The 15,584-nt window shown below is 37.6% G+C and overlaps 1 protein-coding gene across 5 annotated transcripts in view; it reads left to right on the top strand.

The window, feature by feature from the left end:
* Positions 1 to 15,584, top strand: part of KCNH1 (potassium voltage-gated channel subfamily H member 1) — a 190,667-nt gene that overhangs the window by 106,376 nt on the left and 68,707 nt on the right. For all 5 annotated transcript variants that reach the window (XR_006168313.1, XM_042815897.1, XM_042815891.1 and 2 more), the window contains exon 10: positions 8,489 to 8,685. Coding sequence is in view for 4 of the 5 variants with exons in the window: in XM_042815897.1 (XP_042671831.1) it covers positions 8,489 to 8,685 (197 nt within the window). In the remaining variant the exon portion in view is untranslated. The remainder of the gene's footprint in view (positions 1 to 8,488; positions 8,686 to 15,584) is intronic.

The following is a 15,584-nucleotide window of genomic DNA, read 5'->3' as shown; positions in this document are numbered from 1 at the left end:
TAAAACAGACCCAGCACTTGAATGGAGAATAAGAAAGCATGTTTTTCCATGTCACTGAGTTCAGCTGAGATTAATCATGATTGAAGAGATTTTTGCGCTATTGAATCTTGTGGATATTTTGGTTCTACCCTGAACTGCATCAAACAGATTGAGGCAGCCATTTTTTGTGCTGCTCATTCTCATTTTTTTTTTTCCTATTTTTAAACCAATAGAATTTAATGGAAACTATTCAGGTTGTTGATCTTTTTTTTTTTTTTTTTTTACATTTAGATGTGCTGTAGCTTTCCTCTAGCACACATCCCTGAGTTTTTAACCCTGTAGTACTTATCTACTCTGTAGCCTACTCCTACAATACCAGCTACTCCTACAATTTTGCCTTTTCATAGCTGAAAAAAAGATAATGACGGTAATAGAGCAGAGTGGTTAAAATGGGTGAATGTTGACTGCCGTGGCCTTGACTGCCGTGAGTTGGAAAAGTATTGTCCCAGCACTGTATGCATCTCAGAAGGTGGTTGTACGTAAGGCATCTTCTGAAAGAGTTGAATCCTGTGCCAGAGTGCAGACAGAAAATGGAAGGGCTAAAATATTGGATTTACTCTGCTGTCCCCGAAAGTGATGGTTCCCTATGCCTGTCTTTAGCACTTGCTGCAGAATCCTGCATGGAAGCAAAAAGAGATACCAGGGCCACATCTGCCTGCCAGTGTATACAACATAGGTGTTCACCTCTATTCCTGGTATGCTTGTCAAGAAATGGCAGTTCTCTTTCAGTCCAGGTGGGAGAGGCCACGTGCTTTTATTTCTTTGCATGGTGTGTGATTTTGCTATCAGCTGGCAGGTAACGTATGTGAGATAGGAAGGAAAATTAAGGGAAATTCCTAGCTCATTTATTGTGAGCTAGGAAAATAATTGCCCTGCAACTGCAAGGACAGCTTATATTGTTATTCCTTTTGCTGTCATCAAAGCTAAAGGAAAATGGTAAAATGTAGACAGTTACATAATCATGAGAATAACATATGCAGTGACTATGTGTCAAGAGTTTTTAAGCTGGATCTGACTGCATTATTTATAGCTGCTAAGGGAAAACAGGTATATCTACTCTAAATACTTTTTTTTTTTTTTTTACTGGGGAGAGGCTGCATATGATGCCCGTAGACTTGCTTTTATGATCACATGTGTGTTGGAGGAAGTGAAGATTGAATGTCTCTAATACAGATCTTTTATTGTTATTTACAAAGCTATAACATTGACGAGATTGGAGACTGTGGTTTTAACATGATATTGTAGGAAGCCTGATGTGCTATGTTTTATTTTAGCAGGATATTAAATGCTCCATTTACTTTGTGTGGAGAAATTCCTGCTGATTTAATCTTATCTAATTGCAATCTTAAAGGAGCATTATAAGAACAATTGTTTGTTTTCTTCACAATTGTTTTAGTTTACTCATCTAGCTGTAAGCATTTCATTCAGATGGGGCTTGTTTCAGATTTTGGTAGGACAGATTCCATCCTGATAGGACAGTGCAATTTGTAAGGGCAGCTGTACCAGAGAGATGAGGGTTTATTAGAGGAAAAACGGCAGTGCAGAAGTACTGTCTGTCTTAGGCCTTCTCATTGGAAGAGTTTTGCATCTTCTATGCAATCACATGGAAATTTCTTCCTTCAAGCAGGCTTGAAGATGTTGGCTGTTGACTGCACTGAGTTCGGTCTACTATCTTTTCACTGTACCAGCTAACTCACATTGCCTTAAGCTATGTGCTTTATGTACAATTCAGAATTTTTGCTCTTTGAGGCCTGTTGATATTTAATACCTAGTCTTTGAAAAAAAAAAAAATCCTTAGTTCTTTTTTTTTTTTTGCTTGAGTTTTAAATATATGTAAAATTTGAGTAAAAATACTAAGCTGCTGTGCTCTTAGATTTCAGAGGTAGATGCTGGATTACAGTTGGTAATATATTTTTCTTAATATTTTCAAACATGGTATCTTACATCACTGTATTGTTTGTGCTACTGAATAACGCTGTGTTACGAACAAAGGTTTTCTTTGGAAAGGAGTGATTGAAATTAAAATCCAGCTTTATCTTCAGTAGTTCTATTGTGCTCTTTGTATTGTTTAAAGCTGGTTCATTCAGGTTGACATAATAGGCAGATTGGACAAGTTGCATGTTTCTGTGAAATGATTCAATGAATATCAACTGAAGGAATGACTGCATAAGTCTGATTTCCTCAATGCCTGCCCAAGCATGTTATTAGCAAACAAACCAGAAGTGAAGATCATGCTAAAATTTTTTAATAGACACCATTTAATTGTGGCATAAAAGAGGTCTACATTAATGCAAAATTCTAATTTCATGGGAGAGGTGGAAGCAGCATGGAAACTTTTTGTTGCAAAGTATAGGTTCATTCCAAATAATGATTTTGGAGAGAGAATCTCTTATTCCAGTACTCAAGCTATTTGGAAGAGAAAGTATGGCTTGACATCAGGAGTTGATTATTTTGAGAATTCTGCCAGACACTGCCTGTTCAGTGTCTAGTTTCCAGTAGAGCATTAAAAGTAGGAATTACAATGAAAAAGCCATTGTGCACTAGTATCTATAATGATGGAGCTGTACACGCATTGGAAACACAGATTTATAAAACACTTGATTAATGATCTACTGGAATACATAGGGAGAAAGGGGCTCACTATGCATAGAAGCTTCTGTGGTAAACATAGCACTGCAAATTATATTACTTTTTCTATGACTCCATGATTTATTATGACAAACTACTGCAACTTCGCATAACATGGCTGCTGCTTTTAGTCTAACACCACCATGTGTGAAAGAAGGCCCCTTTTGAAGACAGTAATGCCTTGCAGGTTCCTGGCAGCAGTGGCTCATTGGCAGCCAACATTGAGATATGGTGGAGATGAGACTCCAGTATGTTCCTTGGTATGGAGGATTTGGAAGGCTCGCTCACCACAACTGTATACACTTGTATACCTCTCTCCAAATAGAGGCATGAAGAGAAGACAATAATTAAGCCTACAAATATTCATGGAGCACTTGCATGTTTTACTTCATTGCCTACAGGTTTCAAAATATTGTTTTTTTTCAGAGGTATGTTTCAAAACATTTATTCTAGAGGGCAAAATCCAATTCTTTAAACTTTTGTGAAAGCTTTTGTCTGAAATTGAAAAGAAAAAAGAGATTTTAAAATGTAAAGGTTATAACCCAGCTGTTGCTTGAAGCTTATAACATAAAGCCTGTTTCTAAATCACTGGAGATAAGAACCTCAAGGATACTGCAATACAATCCTTCACGTAGGGGTTTTGAAGTAACACTGTTCATGCAACGACAACACAAACTGAGCTGTATTTTTTTTTTTCCATTACTTAGCAAATGCAAATAAATTCAAGTACATTTGTGACTCGTTATTTGAGCTGGCAACTTCCATGTCTTCTGAGCTTGGTACAAACTTGTCTTTATTACGACTTTTTATGGTAACTAGTAAAAAGCAACTAAGGATGAATGATTCTGATGCAGCCTCTTGGCTTTTAGTGAGGAAATCTTGCAGAGCTCAGCTAACATCTTAAAGCTGTTCTTCTTATCACATTAAGTCAAATATTGACACATAATCCCTACTCTATTCACAGAGACAAATAAACACAATAATAACAATAGAAACTGTAGCTGTAACTAATTCATATGTTGTTGCTTCTCATCCAGTCCTTTGAAATAAATACTTCCATTTTTTCTTGTAGAGTTCTTCAACTGAGAAAATTGATTCAGTTGTGTAGTAAGCTAACTACAAAACTGATGCCAATCTGTGTTTTAAAGCATGAACAGATACAGTGTATTTCCATTTGTGCACCGTGCAAATCACTGAAAGTGCAGTTTGGGTTTTTTATCACTGTAACAGTTCTTTTGGTTTCAGTAGGACTGATACTTGGGCTTTTTTTCTTTTCTTCCCTTCCACCTTATGGAGGAAAAGAGTAATTAAGTGCCTCTAGTTAATGGAAAAGTACATTCTCAGTTGGTTGTTCGATTACTATGACATGCTTCAGTTTGAACTCGAGAAATCTTAAGACAGTCTAACGTAGCAGGTTGCTCCCATGCATCACCTCCTGCTGGCTGCAATGTGTTGGAGGGCCAAGCTACTGACTATGCAGTGGCTGTTGGATTGCACAGGTTGTTATGGGGAGGCAATACTGGGACAAAAACTGCATGTTCCACCTTGATGCCAAACTGTAGCTCTAGTTTTTTTGGCTGACAGTTGTTCTTTGCCTAAAACAATGCACCATCCATAGGAAAATTTATTTTTGCTGTGATGCACTCTGGGGAGCGGTGCTGGGAATCTGCTTGTGCAGGTGCTGCAGCTGCAGTAGATATCTGATCAGCATCACAGATAACAGTATTTGCTGACACCAGATTTCCAAGATAAATTTGGTTCTGCATTGAGCAGTGTTTGGTTCTTTTGGGTTGTGTTGGGTTTACTGAGGCCATGTCAGATCACGTTTTGTCTACTGTTCAAACATGCTGATGAAGGAACAAGTCTGGAGGGGACCTGAGTCAGACTGGTATTAGCTGCTGCAGCAACTATTACTATTGATTTGGGAGTGTTTCTGAGATAAGTACTTTGGTTGATGTGCTGAAAATCCTTGGGTTGGCGTCAATGCCACGAACGTCCATGCTGCCTTGGAAGAAGTTTAATATACAAATCCCTGGCCCCTTCTCCCTACCCAGCACTTATTACCTGCACCTCACCAAAACTGTACCATGATACTGAGACATCTAGAACCAAGAAGTGATCTAAGCGTTTTTGTCACTCGAGATATTCCACATGATTTTATGAATAGTGTGGAGTATCTTCTGTTTGTGAGCTCTCCAATATTTCCTGTTGCAGTACAGCAGAAACTAAGAGTTGTTCTAGTAGGCACATCATGGCAGTATGGCTCAAAGTGTGAGCATAGCTCTGTTCCTGAACAGAATCAGCAAAACACTAGACTAAGTTGCAGTATTTAGATGTTCATTCTGAGTGCTGGTTTTTGGAGGCAGAGTGGATGTGGATCTTTTGCCTGACTCTGTCTGAATTTGCAGTGGTAAACAGAAATTCTAATTTCTCTTTAAGATGAACATCAAATTTGATGTAAAGACTGGGAAAGAATAAGCATGGAAACAGAAGGTGCTGGTTATATGAAATAATTCTTTAGAGTTTAATTATATCAGGGTTGGGGACTTGTTATAATTAAACAAGCAAACATAAAAGGCAGAAAACTGTTTGGTTTTCCAGTGCGTGCTGTGCTGAGAGCGAAAAGGTCCTCAGCCCACAAAACCAGCAGGGAAATTAAATGATTAATAGTGAAAGCTTAGATCATCCACTTTAAGCATGATTGATAGGTAGTGTTCCTGGCAAATGTCTGGAATTCTGGGAGCTGGGAATGAGAAATGCAAAGTACTGACAAAATGGCCATCTGCATTTCTCTGGCTTTTTAATCTTTTTTCAAGGTGGTGTGTATAACTTGGAGTTATGTAAAAAAGGAGGTTTTTGACTCGGGTTCTCTAATGATGCCTTAGACTTTGCCAAACACATTCTGATGAGTTTAAGTGTTAACCTTGCTCTTCTTTCCAATTGCTGGTGTTCTTGATAGAACAGTTTCTTTCTTCTATTCTCTTTTTTCTAAGTGCTTGTTCTTACCTTATGGAGAACGTGTAAGCAGAAGGACATTAAGTATGCATCATTTAAAAAATGGACTTTATAGAAGTAAAGCAGTGTGATGCTTGTATGTCTGCCTTTTTTTTGGAAATTTGACCGTTATATGGGATTGGTTTTATCTAGAGCTCTAGCAATTAATTTCAAGGAAATTGTTGTTAATTGAAAATAGTGCAGCGTCTTGCTTTAGCTTGCTTTATTTCATAAAATGTGAGGCACCTGTGATCTGACTCAGTTTTTGATCCATGCATTACTTGTAAGCATGCATCCAGCAGACGTACCTCTCCTGTGTGCTTCTTGCCACAAGTGGGAACCACCTGGCAGTGCCCTCATTGCAGAGCAGAGTTCTGGGAGAGCTGCAAATAGCAGGAGGAAACTGGAGCTGCTGGCACAGGTGAAGGGCATGACTGTCTTCATACATTATGTGGGAAGCAGTTAAATTTGTGAAAAGATAAAACCTAACTAACTTGTTCATTGTGTTTCGTTTCCTATGTACACAGAGCAACACAATGTTTGTAGTTGCGTTGTATTAATTAGATTTCATGTTGCTGTTGGGCGGTAGAATAATTATTGTGTCTTTTTACGATACAAAACCTTCTCTGGAGAGATTAAGAAGTAGCCCTAGATACAAGCTGGAATTTCTCTCCTTTATGCTTGGACTATCTGTTCTGACTGTTGCTCATCAGTGACAGCACATTTCTATACTTGACAGTTTTCAGTGTTAATTAGAAACAGTTGTTTAGCTGATTGCCTGGAAGATTCCAAGTAAAAACATATTTATTCCAAAGGCAAACAATCAATTTTTACTAATGAAACGTATTAATTTTTATGGCGCATAAAAGTCTTTTCATTTCAATTTTGTATATTGTGCGTTTGCCTGTCTAAATGCTTTAAGGATGATGTACTATTTTGACTGTGTGGAAGCTATTTTTGTAGGCCATTTTTAAGTCATCTACTGAAAAAAGCGTGTGCTTAAATAATTGAAAACATGAAAAGTCAGTGCCATTAAAAATGAAAAGTTACTTACTGCAGTTACCTGTTGGGCAACCACCATGTTCCATGATATGCAACCTTTGTAGTACTGCTAGATGTTGATGCTGCCCTGTGTAAAGCGACAGCAGTAGAAAGGATGTGATTGTGGTGCTTTTGCCTAACTCTTTGGGGAAAAACACGTTTACAGATGGCTTCAGTGTCTGTATGCATTTGAAGCTGAAAGGCAGTCTACACTGTTATCAAGCATTCAGGGAAAAACTGGTCCCTGGCAGGTGGAATACACAGGCATCTGTGGAGGCTTTAGGAGCACATCACTGTGAAGCCTTGCTTATTGTGCTACGATGTAGTGTGTCATCAGGCTGAGATAACTTACCCTCAAAGAGAAAATACTTGGTGTCTAATGGAAGAGATTGTGTAAAGGTTGGATGTAGAGCTCAAGGGCTGGCATGAATGTTCTGGGTCAAATTTAGACTTTTATGTGTGACTACTTATTTGGGGAAAAAAACCTAAAAAGGCCTTGGTGAAATCAATAAACTAATATATATCTTGATGCTTTGGCTTTAAGAATGACCACAGGCAAATGATTACTTGTGAAACAAGTGAATAACCGATCCTAGCACAACTTTGTAGACATTATGGATGTATTTCCTTTGTTGCTTTGTCTTAGAAGAGATTTGCATTGGTGATATAACACAGTGGAGATTGAAGAGAAAAATATCATTCAAAACGAGAACAGTGTTGTTACTCGTTATCAAGAGAACATCTGAATGTTCTTACTTTGTTAGCATTGCATGTTGGCAAGCAGAAAAACAAAACAAACCAAAAAAAGCAACCATTACTCTGGAAAGCACCTGGTAATTTTCTCCTAGACACCCCCCTTTGTGCTCAGCCTGAGTCAGGATGACCAGTGAAATCCACCCTGGGGACTGCTCTTTGGGCAGATTTTGGAATACCTGCCATGTGTTGTAGTGCCCAGATGAGTGCAGATATTCTTATTCCTCAGGATTTCTTTGGTTGTCCCCAGGCTAATAAAGATGGGTATGTAGGAACGTTTGTGAGGTTATAAGGAACGGTGTATTTTCCGTCTTCCTGTAAATAACAATATGAATGTTCTTGTCAGTATTGTCTTGATAGTAACTCACTTGTACTCTTCTTCTCAACAAAACTGTTGTCTTCAACTTATGCTGTATTATATGGGGACACAACACAAACAGCTACTGGAAGATTTTTTTTGTTGAGACTCTTACCAGTTGGAAAGCACTAGTGCCATCAGATCTGCTCTTTCATGCTGTTGTAAAGGTGAACCTTTCTACTGATGATCTCACAAAACAGGCCCCACTTTAATAGTGATGTATAGCAACGTTTTGTTACAGCCTATAACTGCACTGAGTTTATTGACACAACAGTGGGTGTTAGCCAGATTAAGAAAACTCAACAACTTTAAGAAACACATCAGTTACAAGAAGATAGGGAAAATGGATTTCCTCTCAGTTAAACTCTTAAAAAGAAATAGGAAGATAATATGAACCAAGACTGAAGTGTTTTCTTTGACTGTAAGAGAAGAATCTTTATTGACAGTTAAAGGGGAATTGTTCCATGGAAACACTTTTTGATTGTGATTTATTTTTACAAAATTTTCTCGGCTGTTATAATTAACAGAAAAAAGGTTATCAATGGGATATTTAAAAGAGCTTGTTTTCCAGCCAGAATGGAAGAACTGTGACTTCATAAGTGAGATGTATGCTCTTTAATATTTTTGGCAGAAATAGCACTGTTATTGAAAGCAACGCTGCTTCTTTTTTTCTAGGCAAAGGAGATGTTTTTGGTGATGTCTTCTGGAAGGAGTCCACCCTTGCCCAGTCCTGTGCAAATGTAAGGGCTTTGACCTACTGTGATCTTCATGTGATTAAGAGAGATGCCTTGCAGAAAGTGCTGGAGTTCTATACAGCTTTTTCACACTCCTTCTCCAGAAATCTCATTTTGACTTACAACTTGAGAAAAAGAGTAAGTAGCTTTGATTTAACATACTGTATAAATGTTCACTTCTAAGGTCTGTCTGTATGAAAACCCAAATTGGCTTGAATTGTGACATTCTTCATCACCTCCCTTGGAAGATGTTTTTTCAGACCTTGCCTAAAAGATGTGGCTAGCATATAGAGTCAAAAGGCCATATGCGTTTATTCCAGTGCTTTAGAGAGATCTGGATTATGTACATGTGAAAGTCTCGTATTTCTCTGAAGCGAACAGATTTAAGCATAATTGCAATCTGTTATGCGCTTTTAATGAAACAGAGTTAACTACTTTATTTTGTAAAGCAGCTAAAAAGACATTAGGTGTGTTGCCTGAAGTACAAGGAAGATGGAAGAGAAGGTATGAAATCTAATTATGTAGAATAAAAGTCAACTGCGATCACAATGGGAAAGTAATATGAACTTGGGCAATTCTATCAAGATTTATATCCCTTAGTAACAATCAGATTTTGGAATTACTTTGCCTAATTAATGCTTCCATTTTCTTATCCTTGATGCTTTCTCTGTCTTAATTTCTTCCTGTGCGGTGTTTCAAAGTATTTTGTCCAACATGAATCATCATAACCTAATATTCCTTTTTAAATTCTTTGAATTTTAATTCTTCAATGAACCATTGCTGTAGAAATTGACCATAGTAGGTGTAATTCAAGTCACTATGATATTATGATGCTGCAAGAAGGCAACAATATTACACTGAAAATAAGTTGGATCAGGTCTACTTGCTTTAAAAGAATATTATTATATAAGGATACTTGAAATTAGCTGAAGAAATATGTTTGGTAGGAGATTTTTTGTTCCTAAAAACTTTCTTCATGGTAATTTCGGGGTGCCAACTAAGTCCTAGATAATTATACCTGAAAAATTAGAAATAGTTTTGTCTTAGAAGTCTGTTGTGAAAAGTTAGCCTTCAAGTCTAGAGTATTATTATTTTTTAACCTAGAATTAACCCATTGAAATTAAAATAGTGTGATAATGTTTTTCTTTTAGTCTGTGTATGTTAGCAGTTTCAGAGAATTTAGCTTTTCAGTATTGAGCACCACAGCTTTGGTGATGTATGTATATAAAACTAAGAAGCAAATTCATAATGGCAGACTTCCCCACAGAGTGCTTTGTCAAATGGTCTGAGTTCCTACAGGACAAGGAAAATACATATAGCTGGAAGGAGACTGAGGCATACATCCTGATTAAAACCCAGCTATTCACCTGGTTTTAATAATGTGAGGAATAAAAGGAATTAGTATTGAGTCCTTTGGAGCATCTGCATCACTGACTCTGGCATGATTTAAAATAGCACTATGGGTACTTACTGTAAGGTGGTCTAGGAGCGTGTATCTTTTCTTTTTTTCAGCATCAGTAAAAATCAGAGTAAAAATTTTCAGCGTAGAAGGACCAACTTCCTTGATGCACACAGCAAGGCTGGCAGAGGCATATGATTTTGGCTTTGCCTTGAGCCAGAAGTTCCAATTTTAGAATTGAATGCCTGCTCCAGAAGTGATGTTCTTTCCCTCCATGTTCATTAGTGTAGCCTTTCCCAGTCCATCTTACAAATCACTTTTAAACCACAGTATTGTAGCTCCTGTGCAGTCAGTTTTCTTCACAAAATGTTCCTAGTTAAAAGGTACATCTTATGACAGCAGTTTCCATCCAGTTATTCAAATAATTGGATTTTAATTGAGTTGCAGTCAGCAGAAAAGTGGCAGTGATTGATAGTGGAAGTGAGAGTTTGATGGTTCTAGGTTAGCAGACTGTGAAGTTAATTCTTTTATTGAAAGAAGACCGACTGCAATCAGAATGCAAATGTTAAGTAAATAGTGTATGCTTTTGGAAATGCAGAGAAGGTATGGTACTTTAGAGGCTGGAGAAAATGCACATGAAAAGGCAGCTTTTTAGAGTTTGGAATTTAATCTGGTTTAAATGTGAATTTTGTATAGAAATAGCTCCCTGGCTTGTTGCTTCTAGCACTCCTCCTGGTCTATTTCTGAAAATGGAATTTTGCAGAATTCAGATGAACTGGTATCTTTGCGAATTACGTTTGTGATGTACTGCATATCCTTCAGGATATAAATATCAGAATTACCCTTTTCATTTCAATAAACAGTTTCATCTCTGACTCCAAAAGTGTTGAGCTAGCTTGAGGTTATATTCTATGTATTCACAGAATCACAGAATGGCCAGGGTTGGAAGGCACCTCAAGGATCATGAATCTCCAACCCCCCTGCCACATGCAGGGCCACCAACCTCTAAATGTATTCATACCGATGCCAAACAAATGGAAAAGCTACTTGGTTGTGTTTTGTTTTTTTTTCTTTTTTCTCTGTATGATCTCCTAGGTGTATTTTTCTCTGAGGAATCCCCATCTTCAGGGTGCAATATGCCTTAACTTGGCCATGGTGCTGTCTCGTTGCATATGGCAGGGTGCTTTTTACCCAGGTTTTGCCTAGCTTTAGTAACCTTTAGTGCTGTTTTGCCATGTTCGTGTCTTCTCCTTGCCTGAGGGTCTCCCCCTCAGGAGATGGGTCACTCCGACCTAGAGCAGTGCCAGGGGAGCAGTGTCCCCCACAGGTCCTGGGCTCTGGATCTGATTGCTAATGACTGTGATAGAAAGATGCAGCTATGCAGGTATTTAAAGTATCAAAACCAATTGGTCCTGACCTTAGCTCACTCTAGCGCCGGATTTAGTCAAGGTAAAAAGCCTTTTCCAGGCTCTCCCTCCATTCCTTTTTGCTGCTTTCCCTGTTGATCTTGAGCATGTTTCCACCTGCATGCCCCACTTACTCCCTGCTAGCTATTGTTGCCTGTCAGGTCCGAGGATTGCCTGGCTGAGGGAGACACCTCCGGTGCCCTGTCCCTGCTAGGCTATGGCTGTCCTTGTGCCAGGAAGTTTCCTTTCACTCAGCATCTCAGCAGACACCAGTGGAATATCCTCCTTACTGAAACTGTCAGTCTGCTGTCAGGTGACTCCCTGAGCAGTTTCCTCAGGCGTCTGAAATCCCTCACAAAGTTATTAGCTGTCTGGTTACCTCTGTCTGGAACTCAGACTTAGGAAGCTTATTTTTCCTAAAGGAGAAGAGAAAGGAGACCTTTAATTAACTCCTTCCGCTACTAGTCATTGAAATTTTGATGTAAGTGGAAGCAGGGGGAGAGGCAGCTGCTACTTCTCTGGCTCCAGCATCTTAAGAGACTGAAACTGCAGTCCATAGCTGCAGGTGGCTGTGTCAGCCTCAAGGGTTTTGCAGCTGAAAGGAAGCTGACAGCAAATTTCTCAGTGTGTGTCTTACTCTAAGAATGCTGTGAAATTAAAGCAGGTTAATGTTTTTCTCTCTTTTTGGAATTTCAGACTGGAACCATAGTGTAGATAGTGAGGACAAGTGACGAAATCATCCTTTTGGAAGCTGTGTGAGGCAAAAAATAAGTGTTATAGATTCAGAGGGCAGCAGGCTGAGTGGAGGTCTATTTTTCCTCTACAAATACTTATACGCTTCTGGATTTCCATCTTGGTCTTCATAGCTCCTGGTTAGAAGAACCGTAAGAAGCTTGCATGATAGCTGCTTTTTGTCTTTTGCTTGGGATGAGGAGCCTTCTGTAAAAAAAAAAAAAAAAAAAAAAAAAAAAGTGAAGGGTCCTAGACAGCATTTGTAAGTGTTTGGGTATTAGCAGATGTTTCTTTTCACGTGTAGGAGCTTTGCGACCAATATTTACTCTTACTGGGTAGCACCACAGTGTATTTGCTCAGTTCATTCTGCTGCAGCCATAAATGATGTTATAGCTCAAATGATCCTGCGTGCTACATAAAAGAGAGAATTGTTATACATAATTGATTAAGCTGAGATTTCTCCAGTAAGCTATTTTAGCCTGGATAGAGATTAAATGACTAATTTTGAATACTTTGGAGCATCATGATCGAAGGCAACCTGAAGTTAAAATTTGTGTCCTGGAATCAAAGAGTGGGATGTAGGTACGTTATTTGGGATTTTGTAAGACTGAAAGGAATGTCAAAGAGCACTGCGTTTTTACAAAGCAAACATAATTCAGCGATTTGAAACCAGAGCTCCTGCTCAGAAGTTATGTCTTGAGACAGCAGTGATTGCAACAGTGTAGTCTGTCTCTGTGTTGATGTAAGGTTGCTTCTGTACATTTAGTGGTGTGCATATTCCGTGCAATCCCAACTGTGCCAGTGGAAGGGATTCCCACCATCTCTTTCTACAAGCAATTTAAAAAATACAGCTGCTCTTTTCAGCATTAGCTTCATCTTTCTTCCCTTTAATAATGTAAGCTCTAACTTGAGAGAAGATCTCTCTTAGGTCAGGCGTTTCAGCAAGGAATGCTTGAAGCCTTCATTTTAAATCTCTCAGGGACTGGCAGCGAGTTGTTTTCAAAGCCACAATCCGTGGCCTTGTATTTCGTCTTTTCACATGACAAGTTTTCCAATTTTTTTTCATGACAAAGATACAAAATTGGTATCTCAGAGTTCTTCCTGATATAGAAGACTGAGCTGCTGGAATATTTTAACAAAAATCTCTTAAAATAAGTGAAAGGTTTTAATTTAAATTTAATTTTAGAATATTGGATCATTTGTTGATGGATTTCAGAATTATCAAACTGACAGGTTGCTTCTTTCTATTTTCTTTGTATTCACTGAAACAGTTGCACAAAGCCCTTTGGGAAGAGCGTCTTGATTCTTCACTTGATTCTTTCAGGGCATTTCATAGCCCTGAAAACCCAGGACACTGAACATGACTGAAATGTTTGCATGGATCTATGAATTGGGTGGAGTGCTAGATTTGATGAGAAGAAAGAGAATGTAGCTATTTTCCCAGGAATAAAATCTTTAGTACTCAACTCTGTTCTTTCTCATAGAAATATGAATATGAGGTATTCAGCCCAGAGAACTCCATTACCTTTCAGATATATCACCTTAAGGTTTAGTTTTCAAAGCTTTTGTAATCTTAATTTATTTCTGTTAATTTAAGTCTGTATGGCCTTGAGCCTTAGGGTCCTATGCTTCTGCAGGGAAGGACTGGGCTACAGACAACTGATACAGTTTGTTTAGTGGGAATGTATGCATGCAACAGCAAGATAGGGTAAAGTAAGAAGTTCTAAGATTATAAAATTTTCTGTTGATTGTGTTAGTATATAATACATTCTTATGTAAATTTTAGCTGTAAACTAAATTGATTGGTGTAAGAAATGAAATGCTTCTTTAAAATATTCTTAATGGCTAATCGCTTCTAAACTGATTTGAAAAATTCATCATTTAAGATGCCTTCTGCTGCTGTCAATAAGCAGTTTTTCATATGTGTAGATGCTGCAATACAATTCATGTACAATTGTCATAAAGAAGCAACTTAATATATCATGAAAAGAAAGAAGTGTATTTCTCCAAAAGACTATTAAATTGGTGAAATTCTGATAGGCCATTCACCAGTAAAAACTGAAGGTGAGCTACTGATAATAGATCTTAATAGCCAACTATAAATAAAACCAATTATAACCACTATAAAATGAATTTTGAATTATAATTCATCTTAAAATGAAAGACTATGATTATTTTGTGAAGTTGGTGAACTGTCTCAAATTATCTTCAGTGAAAGAGTATTTTCTCTTCTGTTATCATAGATAGAGAGCTTTTTCTGTATTGGTCACTAAATATTTGTGATCACTTGTGTCCTGAGAAATCAATTAGAATTGTACAGTCTGAATTTATAAAATCAGAACTAAACTATTTAAACTATTTCCCAATGTGCTTTTTAAGTATGGAAACCTGTGTCAGTGTTGTGTCAATGAAAGCCATTCCAGTTATATGTCAGTATTTGGGGGGAAAAAAAAAGTAGTAAAAGGAACAAGTGCTGGTCCTTCTGAAAGTGAGATTAACTACTTTATTCATTAATCCAGGAATAGGATCAACGTTTTCTCACTTTTTATCACAGTTTGAGTAGACCCACTTGGATTGCTTGTGAAAGGTTGTTTTTATTTTTCTCAACAACCCCAAAATATTCAGTTTTAAATATAAAAGAAAGAAATAAAATTTCTGACCTTTTCAGTATCTGAAGTGTTTATAGTCTCCCCATATATGGTAAACCTCTTCTGAAAAAAAAAAATACAGTTAATGGTGAGAAAAATAACATTTGTTTTTAGAATATTTTGATCTTAAAAAAAAAAAAAATAGGCTTATATGGTTTCGTGAAGCTATTTTCCTATGAGCAATAGAAAGTTAACATAAAAAATGATTCTCTCATTTTTAACACAAAACCACCCACTCCGGTTTGTTTATCCCAGCAAAAGAAAATGTATTACTTTGTTTTCTCTCCTCCTTCACCCACTTAGGGTGAAGCATAGAAAGAGTTTTAATACAGATAAGGCTCACTTATTGTGAAGATTCCTCAGAATAGCTCTGCTGATGCATTTTAAAGTAGATAATTCTAAATGCTGGCTCACCAGCTGAGACAGAAGACAATAATTCTAAAGACATTATAGCTTCACCTATACTGGCTGGGAAATCTGGTTTTCATTGTGAGAACGGTGAATGTTAGTACTTCTGTAGGAAAGGGGAAGAAAAAAAAAAGGAAAACCAACAAGAAGAGTACTTAGTTTAAACTGATATTTTTTTAATTATATAAATAAGGGAAGCATAATATGTCTCCACAAGGGAGACTAGCAGCCACTCATCTGTGTAGTGTGATTCCTGCTTTAAGTATGTATGTGCTGTGCAACACCTGCTTACTTTCAGTGTACTGAGATGCCTCTGTCTGGTTCTGGATCATGCTGGCACAAAGAAAGGAGATGCTGCATGGAAATTCAAAGTTTCTGTGCTTTCTTCAAAGCTTTGATTCTGTCTTTTACTGCAACCAAGTGGCCTTAATTTCTAGATCTCTG

This window comes from Centrocercus urophasianus, unplaced genomic scaffold (genome assembly GCF_019232065.1).
Source record: "Centrocercus urophasianus isolate 14NV4802_14NV808 unplaced genomic scaffold, USGS_Curo_1.0 seq_10, whole genome shotgun sequence".
Classification (NCBI taxonomy): Eukaryota; Metazoa; Chordata; class Aves; order Galliformes; family Phasianidae; genus Centrocercus; species Centrocercus urophasianus.
This window is presented reverse-complemented; position numbering and strand designations above follow the sequence as displayed.